This window comes from Sorex fumeus, unplaced genomic scaffold (genome assembly GCF_029834395.1).
Source record: "Sorex fumeus unplaced genomic scaffold, SorFum_2.1 ptg000187l, whole genome shotgun sequence".
NCBI lineage: Eukaryota > Metazoa > Chordata > Mammalia > Eulipotyphla > Soricidae > Sorex > Sorex fumeus.
Window position 1 is genome coordinate 1,316,329 of NW_026606244.1, and position 20,530 is coordinate 1,336,858.

The window sequence follows — 20,530 nt, forward strand, 5'->3', positions numbered from 1 at the left end:
AGAGAGAGAGAGAGAGAGAGAGAGAGAGAGAGAGAGAGAGAGAGAGAGAGAACTTGCCCTGAGAGCTGGTAGAGGCCTGAGCTGAGCGTATTGTCAACTCCAGCCCCCCTCGCTCTGAGCCCCACAGAACCAGAGAAAGAGGCAAATGTGTGGAGGGGAGTTGATGGAGAAGAAATGGGGTCCCTGGTAAAAGAGAGAAAGGGAACCGGAAGAGAGAGGAAGTCGTGGGGGTGGAGGAGAAGGGTGGGGGGTAGGGTGCCTGCTTTGCATGCGGCTGGCCCGGGTTCAATCCCCAGCATCTTCCAGAGGGTCCCCAGAGTGATCCCTGAATGCAGAGGCAGAAGGAAGCCCTGAACATGGCGGGGTGTGGCCCAAAAACAAAACAAAACAAAAAAAAATAAGAAGAAAGTGGACTGGAGCCATAGCACAGCGGGTAGGGCGTTTGCCTTGCACGCCGCAGACATAGCTGACCGAGTTTGATTCCTCCGCCCCCCTCGGAGAGTCTGGCAAGCTACGGAGAGTATCTCACCCGCATGGCAAAGCCTGGCAAGCTCCCCATGACATATTCGATATGCCAAAAACAGTAACAACAAGTCTCACAATGAAGACGTTACTGGGCCTGCTCGAGCAAATCGAAGAACAACGGGAGGACAGTGACAGTGAAGAAGAAAGTAAAGAAAAGGAAGAGGAAGTCACTGAGCACCTTGACAGGTGATTACAGCAAAGGACAAGAGGGAAGCCACGAGGTTGGGGGCGGGGCAGCCCGAGGCCGGGCCGGAGCACCTACCTCGGGGCCCATTCCCCACAGGAGGCCTGGCTCCACCTCACACCAAGGATGGCACCTGAAACAGTGAAATGCACCCACCCACGGCATGTGTGCCCACAGGGAGGCAGAGGGTCCCTGCAGACAGGGAAAGGGAGGGTGGGGCCACCGCAGGACAGTGGAAAGGAGCTGACGCCACACTAAAGAGAGAGAAATGGAGTTGTAGAAGAGAAACCAATGGCATGGTGCTGTTACTGGAAGGAAACGGAAGTCAGGGGGAAGGGAATGGGGGAGAGAAAATGTCCCAAGAGGGTTCCCACGCTCACGCAATGCAAATCTCATCACAGCTAGGGCCTCCGACAGGCTCCCCAGTATCTTTTTTCTTTTTTTTTTTTTGCTCTTTGGGTCACACCGGGCGATGCACAGGGGTTACTTCTGGCTCTGCACTCAGGAATTACTGCTGGCTGTGATTGGGGGATGCTACGGGATGTCGGGGATCGAACCCAGGTCAGCCATGTGCAAGGCAAATGCCTTACCTGCTGTACTTTCAGTCCAACCTCCTCCCCAGCATCTTGTCCCACTCAACTTTCATGCTCAAACTCCCCACACCGTATTCTATGGGTACTTGTGATCCTTTTCTGACCAGAAGAGTAACATTATGAGGACAGGATGTGGGATTTCTAGATCTCCTCTCTGCTGCCAGGACAGATGCCAGAGGGGAGCAGGCTACCATGAGAGGGTGTTCTGAATGAACCTACAGAAACTCTAAGTCATGGTCTGCAGGGAACGGGGAAGGAGCAGGGAAGAAGAGAAGGCTTGGAAACATCTGCTCTGGGTGGTACTTGGAAGCATTATTCCAGGAAAAGGCTGGCCAAGGATGGAGTTCGTCAGTAGAGAAACAGTGAGGCCCTAAGTCCGATCCCAGAACCACCATACTGAAAAACCCAGAAGTGACTATCCTGGGGAAGGCAGGTCCACATAGGTGACTGCTAGAACCAAGACAGGCAAGGATGGGTACTCTGTACCCATGGCAGCCTGTCTGGTCAGAGAGTACCTCCCTCTTTCCTCCTGCATCAAAGCCTATCTTTCTTCCTGTGTAACCCAGAAGGGTCCAGAAAGGGGAGCCCAGCCTTCACCAGACACAAGACGGGCCTTACCCAGAAAGAAGGGCTGATGGAGAATGCATTAGTTCCCTGGGCGGAAGGCGGAAGAGGACACAGACTGAACACACCAGGCCCAGGAAGAGCAGATGCAAATGCTCTTCAAGGGCAAAGTGACCGGGCTGATGAAAGAAAGAACCGTGATAATTACGTCCTCGTTACTGGGTACCTAGGGGAGCCTCATCCATTGAAATGAGGCTTTTTAAGTTCCTGCTGGGTGTGGCAGGCACTGTACCAGACCCAGGGCCTGGCATCTGCTCCCCAAAGCAGGCAGGCATGGGGGGTGGGGGCACAGGGTGCAGACAGGAGGGGCTGGTTGTTTTTAGTTTTGTTTTGGTTTGGTTTTTGCTTTGTCAATTCCTTCCAAATATGGAATCATGTGGCAGGCAGCCAGTCACTGGAGCAGGCACCCGCTATATCCACTGAAGACCCCAAATGCGGTCCTTCCCGGACCAAGCTCCACATAGGACCCTCCCCGTGCCAGGAGGAAACGCCCAGCACAGGTGGTTTGTCTCACTCAGGTGGGCTAAAGCACAGCTCGAACAGTCAGCACAACAAACATCTAGATGTTTCCTAGGCCTGGAACTTGCGGACCCTCTTTATGGGACACAGAACAGCTTCCGGAAAGCAGAGGCTGCAAAACCTGGAGAAATGCATCCTCCCGGGCAAGAGGGAAAGGACAGCCGGGGTGAGGGGGGGTGGGGCGCTTGCCTGGCATACGGACGACCCCGGTTCCAACCCTGGCATCCCGAGCCCCTGCCAGGAGTGACCCCCCCGAGCGCAGAGTCACAAGGGAGCACCTGAGAGGAACCCCTGAGCACCGCTGGGTGTGGCTCCAACACAAAACAAAACAAAACAAATTCGCAGACAATAAAGTTGTCTACTTAGTCAAAGAAGCTGTGAGAGGGAGGTTGGGGCCAGCCCTGGCCTTCGGAAAAAATCCCCGTGAGCCCCTTATTTTTGACCAAAGACCGCTGTAAGTACCTGGTTTCCACTGCAGGGAGAGATCCAGAGAGATTACCACCTGAGAGGAATGTGAGCCAGGTGCCAAGAAGCACTGGACGAGCATCCCCGCAGAACAGAACCGGTGCACAGGTGGCCGCGCGGCCCCGCCCCTTCCTGTGTGGCCCCGCCCCCTTCTGCACAGCCCCTCCCCTCCCCACGTGACCCCACCTCATCCCCCCTGGCCCCGCCCTTTAACGTGTAGCCCCGCCCCTTCCCGCGTGGCTCCGCCTCCTGCACAGCCGCGTCCCCTCCCAACGGGGCCTGGCCCCTTGCACGTGGCCACGCCCCTTCCCTTACAGCCCCGCCCCTCCCATCGTGACCCCGCCCCTGTCCCCGGATGGCTCCACCCCCTCCTGCACAGACCCGCTTCACACTGGCCCGTGGCAGCTCGTGACACTGGAGGTGCACAGGTGTGAGTCCTACTGGCACAACTGCACGCCCGCCAGCAACTCAGCGTGCGGCTGGGTTCTGTGCTTGGGGTCCGGACTATTCAAAACTGTTGCCCTAGGAACAAATGCCGGCTGTTTACCCACTGTACAGCAACTCGGAAGGTTTACTCCAAAACGTGCTGTTTGCACAGGGGTTTGAGGGGGTCTCATGCACAGACAATACACACAGACTCCTCTGGCCCTCCCTAGCCAATGCACTACCTACCTGTCCCCCCACACAACCCTGCCCCTTCACCTCCAGCTCCTCGGAGACCAGGATTGGCACTTTTATTAATTTATTTATCTATTTACTTTGGTTTGGGAGCCACGCCCAGAGGTGCTCAGAGGTTACTCCTGGCTCCGTGCTCAGGAATCACTCCTGGCATCCTGCGGGAGTCCCTAGGGTTGTCTGGGATCGAACCCGGGTCTGCCACGGCAGGCAAGGCAAATGCAGTCCTATGGTTCAGGCCCGGGGACTGACACTCGTAACCCTTGCTGCACAGTTAGAGCCCTGTCTGTTTATAAACATGATCAACTTGCCCCATTCGGAAAAAAAAAAAAAAAAAACCTTGCTCCATCATCTCTGCGCGATTAGTTTCTTCACTCTCAAAACTCCCCGTAGCCACATTTGGTTCATTGGTTGGTGGTGGGTGGGTTTGGGGGCGACAGTGGGCAGTGCTGTGGGTGACTCCCAGTGATGCTGAGAGGACCAGGCAGTGGGGTGCCGGGGTGGACCCCAAGTCTCCCACACACATGCTCTCCAGCCCCTCTGAGCCACTACCTTGGCCCCTTTTGAGACTTTCCATGTCAGGGGCTCAGCCATGTTATTGCCACGCTCAGCCAGGGTGCTGGGGACTCCCTTCTCTCACAGACGTCCCGCCTTGCCAATGCAGCAGGTCCCTGAAAAGCTCCCTGGCCTTCTCCTTCCTCCACCCTGTCCATCCCTTCTGTGCCCAGAGATTCAATTGCACCTTCACATCCGACCTCTGACCTCCGAGTTGGTGATCTTTCACCCCCAGAGCCACAGATGTTCCCTCCCCGCCCACCCCTGCAGATTGCTCCCCAGGGAACTCCCGCCAGCCAGGAGAGCCAGCAAACAGACCCACACACTTCCTCCCAGTCCCTCTACTGCCCTGCCCCACCCCCTCCAGTCTCAGGCACAACACCGCCCACCAGGCTACCAATCAGGGAGCACCATCCTGCTCAGCCCTCAGGAACAGGCACCCTCCATCCCCACCAGAAGGATCATTCATGGCCATCTCTGAGAGCACTTCACTGGTGGATAGATGGAGAGACAAGGGGGGGAGGGAAGGAAGCAGGGGAGGGGATGGGGGAGGAGGGAGAAGGCAGGACCCAAGCTCCCTGACAACTTCCCCAAGCAGTGAGCTGCCCACCCCCCACCCCAGGCTGCGTGATGCCCACAGAGCACCGGGCGAAGCAGGAGTGTCATGTGTGGGCATCCCACTCAGGTCAAGGGTCAGAGAAGCTTAGACGATGAAACCAAGGATGGAAGGATGCTAAGGACAAACCAGCCTCCCAGAAGATCAGGTGACAGGGCTGGGGAACCCAGGCATGGACCCAAGGAAGGGGTTTTCCTGAACAGGGGACTCTCTCCCGCGCTGGTCCTGAGCTGGCCTGCCTCATTCCCAGTGTCCCTTCCCATCCAAACATGGTGTCCGCATGCCCTTGTCCTCAGACCCTTACAGAGTCCTGCTTTCAAATGCCACCAGTGGAATGTCAGCTTAAGAACCAATGTGCCAGGTATTTGCAAAACCTAACGCTGATGGATTTCAGTTTACCCAAGCTGCAGAAACTGTCCCCAGAGTACCATGGAAAGCGGGAAGGGGGGTGGGGGGTTGAGGTGTTTATGGAGGTGGAGCCACAGTACAAGGGGCAAGGTCTGGCTGTGTAGGTGGCCAACCTGAGTTCAGTCCTGACACCCTGATGGCCCAGCCAGCGGTGATCCCAGAGTGCAGAACCAGGAGTCCTGAACACAGCAGGGTGTGGCCCAAAGAAACCAACGAAAAAAGTTTTTATCTCAAAGAACTCGAAGAGCATCAAAAATTCGAAAGCGACAAGGCCAAGTCATTCTCCAGGGAACTCAGGTGATGGGGCGACCCTCACAACCCATCAAGGCAGATGGAATATTTCCAGCCACCTGAAACCCCAGTCCTGGTGGGGTTTGTTTGGTTTCTTTTTTCTTTTCCTTTTCCTTTTGCCTGCAACAAAACAGAATCATCCCAAGTCCTTTCCTGTCAAGAGTGAATTCTCTCTCTCTCTCTCTCTCTCTCTCTCTCTCTCTCTCTCTCTCTCTCTCTCTCTCTCCATAGCTCCCATGTGCTATAAATACACAGCTTTTGTGACATAAACACAAAGTTTTATTGTGCCGTTAGCCCTGATAGAAAGCACTGCGGAAAGTTGTTTAGAAATTAAATATCTAAAACAAGCTATTTTCAAATCCAGGGGCCTCACTATTTCATGTCTGCAATGAAGAAATTTCATCTTGGGGAGAGCAAGCTGTCTTTCACACCATATGGCTAATGGTGGTGCATAGCAATTAGCCAGGCTGATTAATGGTGAACAGACTCTAATTTTATGCTTATAATTGAGCCCACATTTGCACCCCTGGTGCAAATTCAGCACATCCCAACTTCCACTTACAACAGGCAAGAAATCAAGAGAAATAGGATGGCCTGGAAAGTGAGATTTTTTTTTCCTAAGCCCCCTAAAGAGCATCAGATTTGCAATTTAAAAGACTGTTAGCCACACAATAGATGACAGGTTTGGGTAATAGGGTCACTAGGCCCAGTAAACAAACAGCACCCCATCCACTCTATAGGCCAGGGTGGGTGTGTGTGGGGGGAAACTAGAATCTGTCATATTAGCAAAAAGACATTTTGAATATGGCTTTTCCCTCTTAGCCATGAACTACAAAAATCAGCATTTGCTGGAGCATTTTATTTTTTGCTATTTTTATGTTTCCGAACAACAGAAAGAGCATCAGTCATAAAGCATACCAACCAGCATCATAAAATACTTTGACCGATGAATTTTAAGAACAAGAAAATATAAAGTGCATTAATAGAGGGTTGCTTGTGTGTGAAAAGCATAATATATATTGAAGGATTTCAAGAATGGAAGTGTTTGCAGCACAGCCTGAACACGTATACGTCTGAGATGTAAATCTATGATGTATCGATATTAGTGGGCCCATTGCACGAGATCCATCTTCTTGTCTGTCTCCTATTTCACTAGAATCACATGTATGAGAACATGGCAAATCCATTCTAATGACATGCTAATTGTGGGCGGTTAAAACAGAGAGGTGGTGGGGGGAAGGATACCACAAATGAGGTCGGTTTTTCATGCTTTTGAAAATGATTTTACTCATTTAGTTCCACAAAAATGCAGCTCCGTCTTAATTGTAGAACTGTTGTACACAGTCTAACACTGATTCCTGCGGGAGACTATTTTCTTTAGAAATCCGTGACATTCGGGGCGCTGCTACTGTCTTAAAAATTAAAGAAAAGCAACCTGCTTTTGGAATAATTAACAAGTTTTATAAATCACTGAAGTGAAAACTTGTGAAACTCCTGTATATCTTAGAATAATATATGAGATGCATTTTTTTTTCAAAAAAAGAGGAAAAACAGTATGCTTCTAGATGCATCCCAGATTATAGAGGCTGAAGAAACTCCTCTTTGGGATTTTGCTAAGGGAATGCACTAAACCCTTCAGCATTTTATTTCCACCTGTAGAGTTTTAAGATGCCTTTTTTTTTTTTTTCTGCACTGCCAGTTTTCCTGGGAGAAGACTCCCGAGGCAAGGCACAGCTAACGGCCTGCATGGGCTTGTGGGAAAGCATCGGGAGTCCCCCCCAACCCCCACCCCGGTGCCAGAGAGAGCATGCATGGCCAACAAAGCAATTAGCAGAGTCTCTCTCTGATGAGATGGCGTCCTCCGGCTTTATCCAATTACTCAGAGTGAGCGGAGCAGGAGCAAAGGGCCGGTGTCAGGTTAGGAGTCTAATCTGCCAGGGACAGGCTGCCCTCCCAGGTCCAGGCTGCAAAGGAGTTGTATCTGCCCGAAACCGTTTCTTGGGCAATATTGAAGACCCTGGGAGATCTAAATGTTTAGACCTTTTAGAGACATCTTCACTCACCTTCCCAGGACCAAGCAGGGCAAGAACAACTAACTGCTACATTGTCAGAGTTATAGGAAGGGAACAAAATAAAGCAATCAAATATGGGGGGTCTTGGGGGCGTGGGGGAGGGAACTAGAAATTTCGGGTGGTATTATGCCTGTCCTATTTTCAGGTGGGTCACAAAAGACCCTTGAAGGACTGGAGAGCTAGCATAAGGGTTGAGCTGTGTACCTTGCATGTAACCCATCCCCAGCACCATATGGTGTTCCCCGCCTCCAGCTCCCAACATCACCGTGTGGTGTGGACCCGGGGCCCCCCAGCACTGCCAGCTGGCTCAGGTGATTCCCAGCACTCCACGGGGTCAGGCTTTCTTTAGCTCTTTGAGACAGCAGTTCAAACCACAGTTGGTCAAGAATCACTTGCAGTGGCCGGTGGGCCCTCAGAACTGTTTGTGAGGCCCAGATAAAATTTTTTTTAAAAGGGCAAACTATAACCTTCTAGTCTGCTCCAAACAGAAGCTTCCAGTGACATTAATCCAAGACTCACTCAGTTTACTAGCAATGTAGTTGCGTGCGCGTATTAACACTGCAAGGAATGCAGAGCGTTGAATTCGATCAGAGTTGGAAGAAGCCCAGGGCACTGCCTGGGCTCAAAAACAGAAACTTGGGGTGAAATCTCAACAATAATTGTGAACCAAGAGGTCCCTGGCAGTTTACAGCCAAATATATCCGACCGTTCTTCTCTGGATTATTTAATAGAAGCAAATAAATGTGCACACCCTCCCCCTACACACACACACACACACACACACACACACACACACACACGATCAGCATTTACTCAGATCTGAGATACAAATGCATCACCTCTTTGCTCATTAGTTTAAAAAAAAACAACAAGGCACGTCTTACCTGCACATGATCTCGTGCGTGAGCAGGACTCGGCACATTTCAGGATTCTTGTCTTGGCCTTCATACACTATGGCCTGCAAACAAAGGCAGGGTTTGAACTCAGGTTGGCGCTAAGGAGCAGAGCCCGGACCACTTTGCCATGGCCGCAGCCCCGGGAGTTGTGGGCAGCCCAAGTCCTCATGGATCGTTTCGTCGTTCCATATCCACCCAGACTGAGTAGAAGGGGGTTTACCACCCGCTGTCAGCTGGCACTCAGAATAGAAAGAAACCTAACCAATGGGGACGGGAAAGCCGAACTGCTCGGCAGATAGATTCTGATACTATTGGTTTAGAACACAGCAAAGAATGCACGTTGGGTGTCTCTGTGTGTGTTTGGAATGAGGGTGGCGGTGGGGTGGGGGTAGGGGGTCGTGGTGAGGGGAAGTGCTGGGGATGGAAGCCAGGGTCTAAAACAGAGTGGGTGCATGCACTGAGCTCTATCCCCAGACTGAAGTAGATTTATCCGTGACTGGTATTGGCTGCCTCATCTTCCTACTTCCAGCCCCAGTCTCCAGCGCTCTGGAAGTGGGGACAGGCAGAGTATCTCCTTCAACAACTGTAGCTTCTTGAAGAAGATGCAACAACAATCAGAGACCAAACTCCTTTCACTGAGTGAACACACACACACACACACACACACACACACACACACACACACACACACACACCAAAGAGCAAGCCCTCAGGAAGCTTTGGAACCCCCAACCCCCTCTAACCTAAGGAAAATGGCACCTGTCTTGCAAAATGACCCAGAGCACTTAACCACTGCACGAGGTCAAGCCACTTTTTTAAGAATGTGGGCGCATAAAACTTCCGACTACCACCACCCCACCCCAGGCAGGCTCCCCTGGATCCAGGTGGCCTGGAACATCTATGTATTGATACAAGCACTCACTCACAGGTCTAAGTAGCCAGTGCTGTGCACTGGGATACATTTTAACTAATTTAACACTGTATCATTGCGTAATCCTAATATACCAGCGCCTCAAATTATAAATAAAGCGACTTTCACACATCCGATCACCCTCAGTCTCTTGGTGTCAAAATTACTCAAATTAATCAAACACTCGCCTGATTTAGTACATACAAATGTTTCTGTGACTAACTTGCAGTTGGCTCTAATAGTCTTTGTTTAACAAATTAAACGATGATAAAAAGCACTGGCATACCGAGAATCTATTTTTCCATGCTGGGCCCATCATAAACCATTTTTTGTCCTTATGATAGTACTGCAGTTTTAATGTTTTACTTTTACGTCGTTTTAGACATAGGAAAGTTGCATCAATACTCAAATAACTCCAAGATATTCTAGAGAATTACCCAGATTCCTCAAATGTTTACATTTTGCCTCGTTTGCATCATTCTTTTCTCCCTCTCTATGTTTTCCCCAAACCATTTATTAGTGAATTGCAGACATGCCCCAAATACTTCAGCCCTCTTTCTTTAAAAGCCGGAATTCTCCCACATAACCACGGTCCAATTAACTGAACTGGAAAATTAACAGATACAATACAATAATCTGATCTACAGATCGCAATGAGATTCACCAATTATCCAATAATGTTCTTTCGAGTCGAAGAAAAGCCAATACAATCTTTGCCCACAGTATCCTTTCCCCTAGAATGCAGAGCACGCCTGGATTTTTGGTTTTTGGGACACTGGCATTGTTGAGGAATAGAACTGAGCTCTTTTGGAGAAGATCCCCAGCTTGGCTTTGTCTGAGGTTACCTCAGGCTGAGACTAAGGTTGGGCGATTTGCGGGGGAGGGGGCAGAACACCCCACACCGAAGGCCTAGCTTTCATCTAGCACACAGAAGAGTTTCACGACTTCAAGGCAAACTCGAGAGCACTGTACTAAGGAGCATCTGCTTGTCCACCCGCCAGCATCGGCCAGGTTTACATGCGGTCAAGTCCCTCCTTCGCCTCCTGTGATTCGGAACTACCTTCTGGAGTCAGAATCAAGACGGTCTAACTGTCCTCTCCGGCTCCGAGCCCCAGTTACCACTGCAGCACGTTTTTAAAAGACCCACGCCAATAGCCAGGAAGTTGAGTTACTCCAGAAAGTGCAGAAAGTACAGTAAAACCACACTGAAAGCCCCCAAATTATATCTGCCTACTTTATTTACTGCAACTACTGCTGAAAACCCAAAGAAACCCTGTTGATAGATTTGGGAACAAAATGTTTTCATTAGGACATTTTATTGTTATATGTATATATCTTAAAAATGTTTGCAACCAAGCAGTAGACTTAATCATCATTATTTGTAGGAAATGAAGGAGGGAGGGAGAAAAAAGAAAGGAAGATTTTTAAAAAAGACAGAAAGAAGGAAAGAAGAAAAGAAGGAAGGAGGGAGGGAGGAAGGAAGGAAGGAAGGAAGGAAGGAAGGAAGGAAGGAGTAACTAATAAAAATTCCTAATTAGATTTCATACGCAGGGCTGGAAAAATTCTAATCACACATTTCTGCAAAGTCCTATTATTGCCACATGCTTTATATGCTCTCTTATTGCCTCGATAACCTGTTTCAATTTTAGTTTATTGTCAAGCTAAACAAATGCAAATAACTTGGTAAATAATTCAAAAATGTTAGTGAGCCTTGCCCTCCTGTAAAAAATAAATAAATAAAGTTTGGGGATTGTTTTAATTTGGGGAGGGGAGAGGAGAGGAAAAGAAAGCAGTAATCAATTCTATCAATGTATAACCCGTCCTGTGATTCTTTCTAGATGATGACTGATAACATTTTTACTGCGACTGAGTGATAGCCGATTCAAAGATCGCTAGAAGCCAGAATGCCAACAGGCTCCCTGCTCTGTGCCAACAGCAGCCTCTCCCCGGACTCCAGGGAAGCCTGGGTTTTTATCTCTGGAGGCTGGACATCATTTGTGGCAGGCCCGGAGCCTCCATCTGTAATGCAGCCTTTCCCAGGTGCCAAACTGACGCCTGGCTTCTGGCGACAGAGTCAAAACAGAGCATCTTCCTGGAAATCAAGCACAGACCAATGAGAGCCGGAGTCTGATGTGATCGCATCGGTTTAGGGAGGGATGCGAGGGATTCTGAAGGCTGCCGGGGGGAGAGAGGGGGGACCTTCTGGGGGTCTCAACAGAACACTGTTTGTTTCTCGGCGCAGAAATGCAGGAAAAGAAGGGCTGCTTCTGGGACTCCAGAGAGCAAAGCAAGGAAAGCAGGGAGCCTTTCCCTTCTCCCATGGAGCAGAGGTAAAATCCGGGAACTAGAGAAATTGGTGGGGGATGGGGGAGCTCAGGGTGGCAGGAGAGTAGCACATTATACAGGGACGCTTGGTTAATGCCAGACCCACCTTCTAGCCCCTAAACGGTAGAGGTCTCTCTCAATCTCTCTCTCTCTCTCTCTCTCTCAGTATGTGTCTCACTCTGTCTCTCTCTTACTCTTACTCTCTGCCCCCCTCCCAACATCTCTCTGTCTCTCTCTCTCATCATCACATGCATAGGCCAAGGAATCAACATTCTGATGAGAAGCCATCTAAGAAAATCCGATAAATCTCTCCTCCGAATGGCTCTCGTGCAGAGTGCCAGCAATAAGAGCGTCTCAGAATGCCTCCGGCCCTCCCTCCCCGCTCCCTCTGCCCTCTGTGCTCAGCCCTCTGCCAGCTAAGCCAGACTGGAAGCCTGCAAGGACAGGGATCCTCTGCCACTAACTTCAGGAGAAGTTTCTGCTCTCCTTCCTGCTTCAATGCGGGCCTGTGTGGAGCATGAATAAAACTCATTGAGGCCGCATCAGCTGGGAGATGGCCGAGGCATATAAGCAGCGTTGACTATTTTAAGTGAAACCATTTTAATAGACAGCTGGTTTAGGGCCCAGACAATGGAATACCAAGAAGAGGGCTTATTTGCCTGCTGCCCAGTAAATCATGCGTCTGCTCACTGTGTGGAGGTAGTCCCCTGGAAGGGTGACAAAGACAGCCGCGTTTTAAATAAATCAATGTGTTTATCGGGAATAAGGAGAGGAGGCCCGGCCCTGGGGCGGCCAGGAGGGGGAGAGAAAGCTGATAAAATAAACTATTTAAATCCCCGAACTGATGGTGGGCAAAGTAGGTTGAGGTTGTAACCGAAGAAACAAAAAAATAGAAAATCAAGGAGAAAACGATGTTTACATTAATCCTGCCAGTGGCAAATAAATCCCTTAAGGTGGCAGCAATGCGCGTACAGGAAGAGAAGAAAAAGAATAAACAGCGCTAACTTCATCCCAACTTTAAAAAGCTGATGGAATTGATAAACGAGTTGTCAAAACTTGACATATTTGGAGCAGATTTATTTCTCTGATAGAGTAGCCTCCCTGCTCTTAATTGCCTTCTCTAATAAACAGAAATAAAGTATCACAATTATTTTAATGCTCTGTTTGTTAACTTTCAGATTCAGGGGTTTTTCAAGACTTTTTTTTAATTAACAAAAAAAAGAAAAAGAAAAAAAGGAAAAATGGGAAAGGTTAAACTCTCAAATCCTTCTATGACAGTGTGGGATCTGTAACTGTTAAAGGATAAAATACCTTTCCTTTCAAATACCTGCTTGGAAATGAACCTGTAACAACTTTAGAAAGGAATCAACCAACTCAGAAAACTGACCTCAGTGGCCACTATTGCAGAAAGCATATTCTAGAAAGGGTAGGCTCATCCTGCTTTCAGGGATGTTTCAAGAAAATATTATGGGCCTTGAAAGTTCACTGAAACTTATTATGAGTAAAGACCACACAGTCACTAAAAAAAAAAAAAAAGAAAAAAAAGAAAGAAAGAAAAGAAATAGTCAAGTCCTGGTGAACACACACCAGGATCACACTTCAATAGAACGTCAGGGGAAACCAGCATGGCTGTTCTTTGTTTACTTTTCTAATAGTTTTAACTCTTTATGTTCCAGGCCAGAATAAAGAGGGCAAGGCGAGGAGAATGTCTCTGACTTTGATTCATCAAAAATATGAAAGAATTTTAGGAACAAAATGTTTTTGTTAGGACATTTTCTTCTTTAAAAACATTTTAGTTTGCAGCCAAATAGTAATTATCATTATTTGAAGAAAAGGAAGGCGAACAGGAGAAAAGAAGAATGGAAGATAAAATGAGAGATGGATGGAAGGAAGGAAGGAAAGAAGGGAGAGTTAATAAACTGTCTACTTTTCTATTTAAATCACAACAGTAAACTTTAAAACGTTTGTTACTCTTTTTATCCACATTCAAGGAAAAAAATGCCAAGCCCAATTTGACACCTTAAAGAATAAGTTTGTGAATGTATCAAGTACTTCCAGTGGAAACTGGAGTGCCCTCTAAATGCAGACTGACAAAACAAGCGTTTGACAGTAAATTACCGAGAACTGAAACCAATAATTTTTTAAAGTACCAATACCTATGCTACCCAGATGTGCAATATTAATCATCACATACTATCACCAAGTTCTACCACTCTCCACTTTAAAAAAAAAAAGTATGAGCAAAAAATTTTTAAAAAAATACTAGTTTGTATGATGCTAGACATTTCCAAGAGGGGGGAAAAAGCCCTATTTAATAATTAACCTGCTCAGGGATGAGAGAGTACTCAGGGAAAGCACTTGTCTTGCTTGGGGCTGCCCAGGTTTGATCCCCGGGACCCCATGTGATACCAGAGGCACCTCCAGGAGTGAATACTGAGTACAGAGCCAGAAGTAAGGCCTGAAAACCACTGGGTGTGAGACCCAACCCCTCAACACTCACGCGCAAAAAAAAAAAAAAAAAAAAATTAGCCTGTGCCAAAGATAATAGTACAAATAGGACATTTCATAAATGATTTTGCTTCAATTAGCAGCTCGGCTACCGGTGAACAAATGACAAAGATGTGATTTCAGCGCAGCAACAAAGCAGACCCATTTCAGAAGAGAATTAGGCAAGTGGCAAAGGAATATCAGATTCAGTATGCTGTTTCGTTACATCACGGTCCAGAAGAAAAAGAGAATGTATACACAAAGCAGTCAGCTTTAGAAAGCATCTTTTATGTCTCAAAGAAATAAAAACCCACTCTATTATTCAAAGGCCAAGATAAAAACTGAATCATTCTAACAACCCCATATTATATTTCTCTTTCTCGAAGTAATAAAAGGCATTCCACTCTGATCATAACTGCATTTATGTCTATATTAGCAATACTACTGGCTTAGTAACCCAATGGGACAATAATAATAATAATAGTAATAATAAAAGTCAGCTCGTTTATTAAGCACTTAATATGTGTCCGTCACTATTCCGAGCACTTTCCATGTATTCGTTCATTTCATTCTCCCCACAGAACTTTGAAGGAGGGGCAACCGTGATTTCCATGATCTCGATTCCAAGTACTTACAGATTTTAATTACTCACTCACACCAAGTCATTCTTACTCAACAACTAGGTAAACAATTCACTAACGTCCAAAGATGACTGCCTACTCAAGCAATTCCAGCAAAGACTTAAGAGCAGGGCCACGACCAGTGGAGTCAGACATTTCAATAAATGCATCACTCCTAATATGTTCTTTTTTTTTTAATGCTGTTCAAATATTCACATCGAAACAGCTCTAGCGTAAATATCCCCGAACAAATGGCTGTATATTATCCAGGAGGGAGCAGTTGGACCGCCAGACTGGGGAAGTACTAGGCCATCTGGCTCCGGCAATCTCTCCAAAACCATCAGCTTTGTTTTCACCCCCAGACTCCAAACAACACATTTTCCACTGTGATGAGTTTACATTTTCCCAAACACAGGTCCTGATCATGCATAAAAATTCCAAACTTCTTCATTCCTCTATGTGCAAGGAAATTTAAATCACCTGCATCTTTTAACATGGGACCCGCAGGAGAGAGAGAGAGAGAGAGAGAGAGAGAGAGAGAGAGAGAGAGAGAGAGAGAGAGAGAGAGAGAGCTGTGCATGGAAATCTGGCTCCTGACCCGAAAGTTGCCTGCCCTTGTTTTTTGTTTGTTTGTTTCCCCCCAAATCTATGAAAGAACCTCTCTCCGCTGGCCTAGCTATACTCAAAAAATGTGTTTCGCTACCAATGAAGAGCCACAAACTGAAGGGTTGTTAATCAAATCTACATGGCTGTGGTAGTGTATAATGGCACGATCAATACAGGGAAAAGCTCTGGCCTTGTCAATATCACACAGTACCCGGAAGATCCAAAGAAATTTACAAAGAAGAATAGTTGAGAGAGAAATGCAAGAACCTTTCTGATTCTTGGACCCTGGACCTACACGCCCTATCTCACTACCATGCTGGGGACCTTTCGGAGATTCTTCACCATATCTACCTTCAAATGCCTATATAAAAGAATTCTGTGGCTGCCATTTCCCCCTCTCAAAAAAAAAAAAACACCATAAATTGCTTTCTTTCTTTGGTGGGGTAGGACATTTTGCTCTTTTGCCAACATTACAGAATTGGGATTCTCAGAATTACAAAAAAAAAAAAAAATTAAAGTTAGTTGGTAGTAGGGGAAGTAAATTCAAAGCTTTTTTTTTTAACTATTTAAAACTAGTTTAAAATAACTCACTGAATCAATCATAAGATGCTTTCATATCTGAAACACTGAAATTCTGCAACGAGGCACGTGAAACCTCAGACTGCCCCCTGCACCAACTTGGTTTTGTTTTTTCAGCTCCTGCAGTAGATACAGACTCTGAACAGACTTGGGATTCGACAGGCCCTTTTGCCGGCTCACTAATAGGATACCAAAAACAGCCAAGACACGAAACAACCTATTTTTAGTCCAGCTAAACTTGGTTTTCAACATCCCTTCCCAAAAGCAAGTCTCTTCTTTTCTAGTTGGGGGTCAATTTTATTTATTTTTTAAATCATGGCATCCTTTCTGTTTTCTCCAAGAAGCAAGAGGGATAAGGAAGCTTGCTTGGAACCCCTAAACCTTCACTACTAGCCACACTTCCTCTTGCCTGCTAGAGTCATTGCCTAAAATAGTGTCCTGAGACACTAGGGAAAGGTGTGAAATACTGTGTCATACCAAGACATCTTGGTTGATTGAGCACATTTCTGTTTGATCTCAGTGTCACGAATTCCACCGAAGATCAGAAAGAGTTTATGAAAACAGTGCCCAGTCAGTCTGGGGGCTTCCTTCCCAAAGAGTCCCTGGAAGTTTTAACCCCAACGTGTGAATCAGACACATGACATCACAGCTCAGATGTAAACGCTGTTACATTAGGAGGCCTGAGCAGCTTGCAGGCTGAGCGTGCCTTTTGGATTTATGATGTTATTAGCACTCTTCACACAGCTGAAGTGATTCCATTCTGCACGCGAAATCTCAAAATCCCAAGACTAGGAGAAAGTAGTTCACAGGGGTGGGGGAAGAACCACCTAATCAGTCAGTTTTTGGCCAAGTCTTCCTTTCAGTTGGAGGGGTGGAGGGTGGTGGGGTGGTGACTGTATACTTAACGAAAATCAGAAATTTAAGACATTTTTAATTGGACTTGATATTTAATTATCACGATTCCAACCTAAATGAGAACAGACTATTTTAAACTTTAAGGCTAAAATATAAATAATTATCTCACAGCTAAGAAAAAGTTATACTGCTTCAGAGTGATCTGATTTTTGAAGAATTGAGTTTTTTTTATTTTAATAACTGTGTACGCATGAGGCTAATCCACTTTCTCAACTCTTCATCAACCAACAAATAAACAGCAGTGAGCGGGGACCGCCTTTCAAAGTGAAAGCGACACAGGCATCAGACAATTATTATAAAAGCAAACAGGTATGGCTCAAGAAATCCGGTTTTCATGGCATCTTTACATGAAGCTCAGATCATTCTTGAACTTTGAACCAGGTCACTCCCCGGCAACATATATAAGGACATGCGTCTATAGTTTTAACTTTCAGTGAGATGTCAGATTATGGCAAATGACTTTTTCATACCTGCTATTATTAAAAATAAGCCATTTCTCTTTTCAGTGACCCTACAACTGATAGAATATCTGGCCAAAGCAGCCCAGAGATGCCTTAAGCGGTAGTTTTCTTTAAGCTCTGTGACCTGGTTGCTAAAATGGTATTTGATGTGTTTGCTTTACAAACACACAAAATCAAGATTCTTCTCCCACCATAACAGAATATATGAAATCAGCTCCTTGCCTAATGGGAAGAGTAGTTCTCAGTGGCACTTTTTGTTGAAAGGGCTAAAATAAAAGTTCTAAGGGAAATTAATCATTTCCAACAGCTCTTAATTTTGCCGTCCTTAGAGCTGTTCATTTCATAATGCTGTCCATCGTCTAATATTTAAGTGGCCCATGTGGCATAAGTAGACAGCCTCTATCTACAGCCTTCTGGGGATGTTTAAATTCACTTGAAAAAGTAAATTCTAACAAATTCACATGGAATATATATTAGAGTCCATATGTCAACCCCTCCCATCATTTTTTATCCTCTGATGAGAATGGCAGCAAAAGGAAATCTAGGGTATCAAAGACAATTTTTTAAAACAAAATTTCACTTAAGGCATTTTTTGTTTTGCTATTATCCAAGAAAATAAAGTTACTGAAATCAGGGTTTTTGTGCTTGGTAGGGGAAAAAATTAACAAAATGCAATGTGTCAAAATGAAAGGGAATTAACCTATGTAATAATCAAAACTAGTTAGAAAAGTCAAGACTAAAAGCACAAATGTGGATCAACTCTAAAAAATCAACAAAAATAAATCTTTAAGAAAGTCAAGTATTTTAGACAAATAATTTCAAAAATTATTTATAATTAAATAAAATAATTTCATGATCATACCCTACTTGGTTCACAATGAAATATAAGAGTAATAATCAAAATTAAGCTGCTGTTACACAGATTCTAAGTGGCAGATTTTTAAAACTCCCAACAGCTTATTAAAGTGTATTCGATATTCAAGCCACCTGAAAGCAATGTTTATCTTATATAAAAACCATTTTTTAGATATGCTAAAAATTATAATTTGAACTCTTTCAAGCCACTGTCTGAGAAAGGCAAGCCCCTTGGTCCCAGAGGGGACATTTGAAAATCACCAGCAAGCAAGTAAATTTTCTGCCTCTCCTGAACTGGTGGTTAGAACACCACGGAAAACCTTTCCCTTTGTTCTAATTTCTCTTGTCCACCCACTAAAGCCCTGTCTTCCCCCACCCCACCATTACTAAACCCTCCAACTGCCTAAGCCGCCACTACATAATTCCAAAACTAAACTTTTTCTTAAAATAAAAATAAATAAATAAAATAAAAGCTGCAGGAGGAGGGAAGCCAGAGAAAGCAAGCTCCTGAGAACGCCAGGCCCCTCTCTCTCTCTCTCTCTCTCTCTCTCTCACACACACACACACACACACACACACACACACACAGCCGGTTTCTGCCTCTTTTCAACCATAACTCAAGCCTTCCTGCATTCTGCTGGACACCCGCGTGGCGGGAGCGGAAAGCGCCGTCTGTGTACCTTTAAGACCACTCGCTCACTCATGCTGCCGGGCTTTTAGCCAACGGTGCAGGCAAAAGCTGGAGGGGTTTGTGTGTTTTTGTTGTTGCCTTTTTTTTTTTTTTTTTCAAAATCTCCTCCAACCATTGTCGCTCCCTCTTCTAACTGCATCGCGACCGCCAACGCCCCTCCTTGGACCGGGAACAATCTAAGGGGCGCACCGGCCGGTCCACGCGCTCCCGCTCAGCCTTGCTCGGAAGCTCAGCAACTCGGGCTCTCGCCTCCCCGTGGAGGTGGGAGGGTGGGGTGAGGTGGGTGGGGGGGACGCCCGACGGTTTGGGTTTCAGGGCTTCAGCCTGCGCGGCACCAGCTCCCTCTGAGCACCTAGTGGGTCCCCCTGGGGCTACCCGGCAGGGTCAGGGGAAGTTCAAACCCCAGTGATGCTCCCCGACTCACTGCTACCCGGCCGAGCATCCCTGGGATGCAGCCGTCGAGCCCAGGTCCCCACGCGGACGCCCAGGAGCGCTCTCCATCAGCCCAGGGGGCTGTGCAGTTCGAGTCCCAGCCCTGATGCTGGAGCCTGGGGGGGTGGGGACCTGCTTCCAGACACCCACCACCACCCTGCAAAACCCTCCCGCTCCCGGTGTCGCTGCCCCAGAGTCACACCCCCCGCCCCCGCGCGCGCGGAAAAGCGCGAAACTTACTTGTTTTGTCATGGAGTCAATAAGGCGCACGTAAAAATCCTGCTCTGTCCTGATGCCTGCGGAGGGGAGCGAGGAGACGGGGGCGTCAGTGCCGGGACTCGACGGGGGGGTGCACCAGCTTGGGGGGGCTCCGCCTAGAAGAGCCGTGCCGGAGCCTCGGAGCGGAGATGCGTGGGGGGCCTCCGCGGCAGGATGAGAGGCTGGACCCAGGAGCCCCCAGGCTCCCGGCACCCAGAGAAGGGCGGCTAGCCGAGGTCAAGCTCTCTGCGGGGTGCCCCCATCAGCAGACACCTGGGCAGGGGCGGGCCCCCCACCTGGCCTCTGGTCCTCCAGACCTCCCGGGCGCGCGGTGCGGGCACCCTCCAGTCTGAGATCGCTCCGGCCCGAGGGTCCAGCGACTGGACTTCCTAGTCCCCGCCAGACCCTCGGAAGGGTGCGGGCTGGGGGTGGGGGCGAGGGGATGCCCAAGGCTGCGGGGCCACACCTGGCTCCAGGTATGCGGGGCTTGATGGGGGTCACCCGGCCGCCCTCGGGCTACTCCCCGGAGGAACCTCCCCAGGCGAAGCTGGAGCCGAAGCCGGGGGGCAAGCCCAGGTCCCGGTAGGTGGCCATGCGCCCGGTCTGCCCGGGGAGTCCCAGCCCGCACCCGCACCCGCACCCCCCGGGGCACCGGGCCGGCGCCACCCGACGGAAACTCACCATTGCTGTAGAGCAGCTGGAGCCGGTAGTGGATCCCGTTGTTGGTCTTTTCACTGTTGGCTTCCTGGGTGGCAGCGGGGCGCAGAGACACGAGAACCGCGGGAGAGAGGTGGGCGTGAGCCAGGGGACCCCCTTGGAGACAACTTTTCCCCCTCCCATCCCCAGCCAGGACCCCGCGGTCGGTCGGGGGCAGCGGAACTAGCGGACCATCGCGATCCCTCTGCGGCCCACCCCCCTGCCCCTGACGGCTCCCTCTTCGCCAGCAGAAAACTCGGTGGGGCGCACGC

General features: G+C 47.9%; 1 protein-coding gene across 4 annotated transcripts in view; it reads right to left on the bottom strand.

Moving 5' to 3' along the window:
• Nucleotides 1-20,530, bottom strand: part of EBF1 (EBF transcription factor 1) — a 400,167-nt gene that overhangs the window by 376,088 nt on the left and 3,549 nt on the right. For all 4 annotated transcript variants that reach the window (XM_056107979.1, XM_056107978.1, XM_056107977.1 and 1 more), the window contains exons 3-5: nt 20,244-20,307; nt 19,545-19,600; nt 8,412-8,485 (exon numbers count right to left, since the gene is read on the bottom strand). In XM_056107979.1, the coding sequence (XP_055963954.1) occupies nt 8,412-8,485; nt 19,545-19,600; nt 20,244-20,307 (194 nt within the window). The remainder of the gene's footprint in view (nt 1-8,411; nt 8,486-19,544; nt 19,601-20,243; nt 20,308-20,530) is intronic.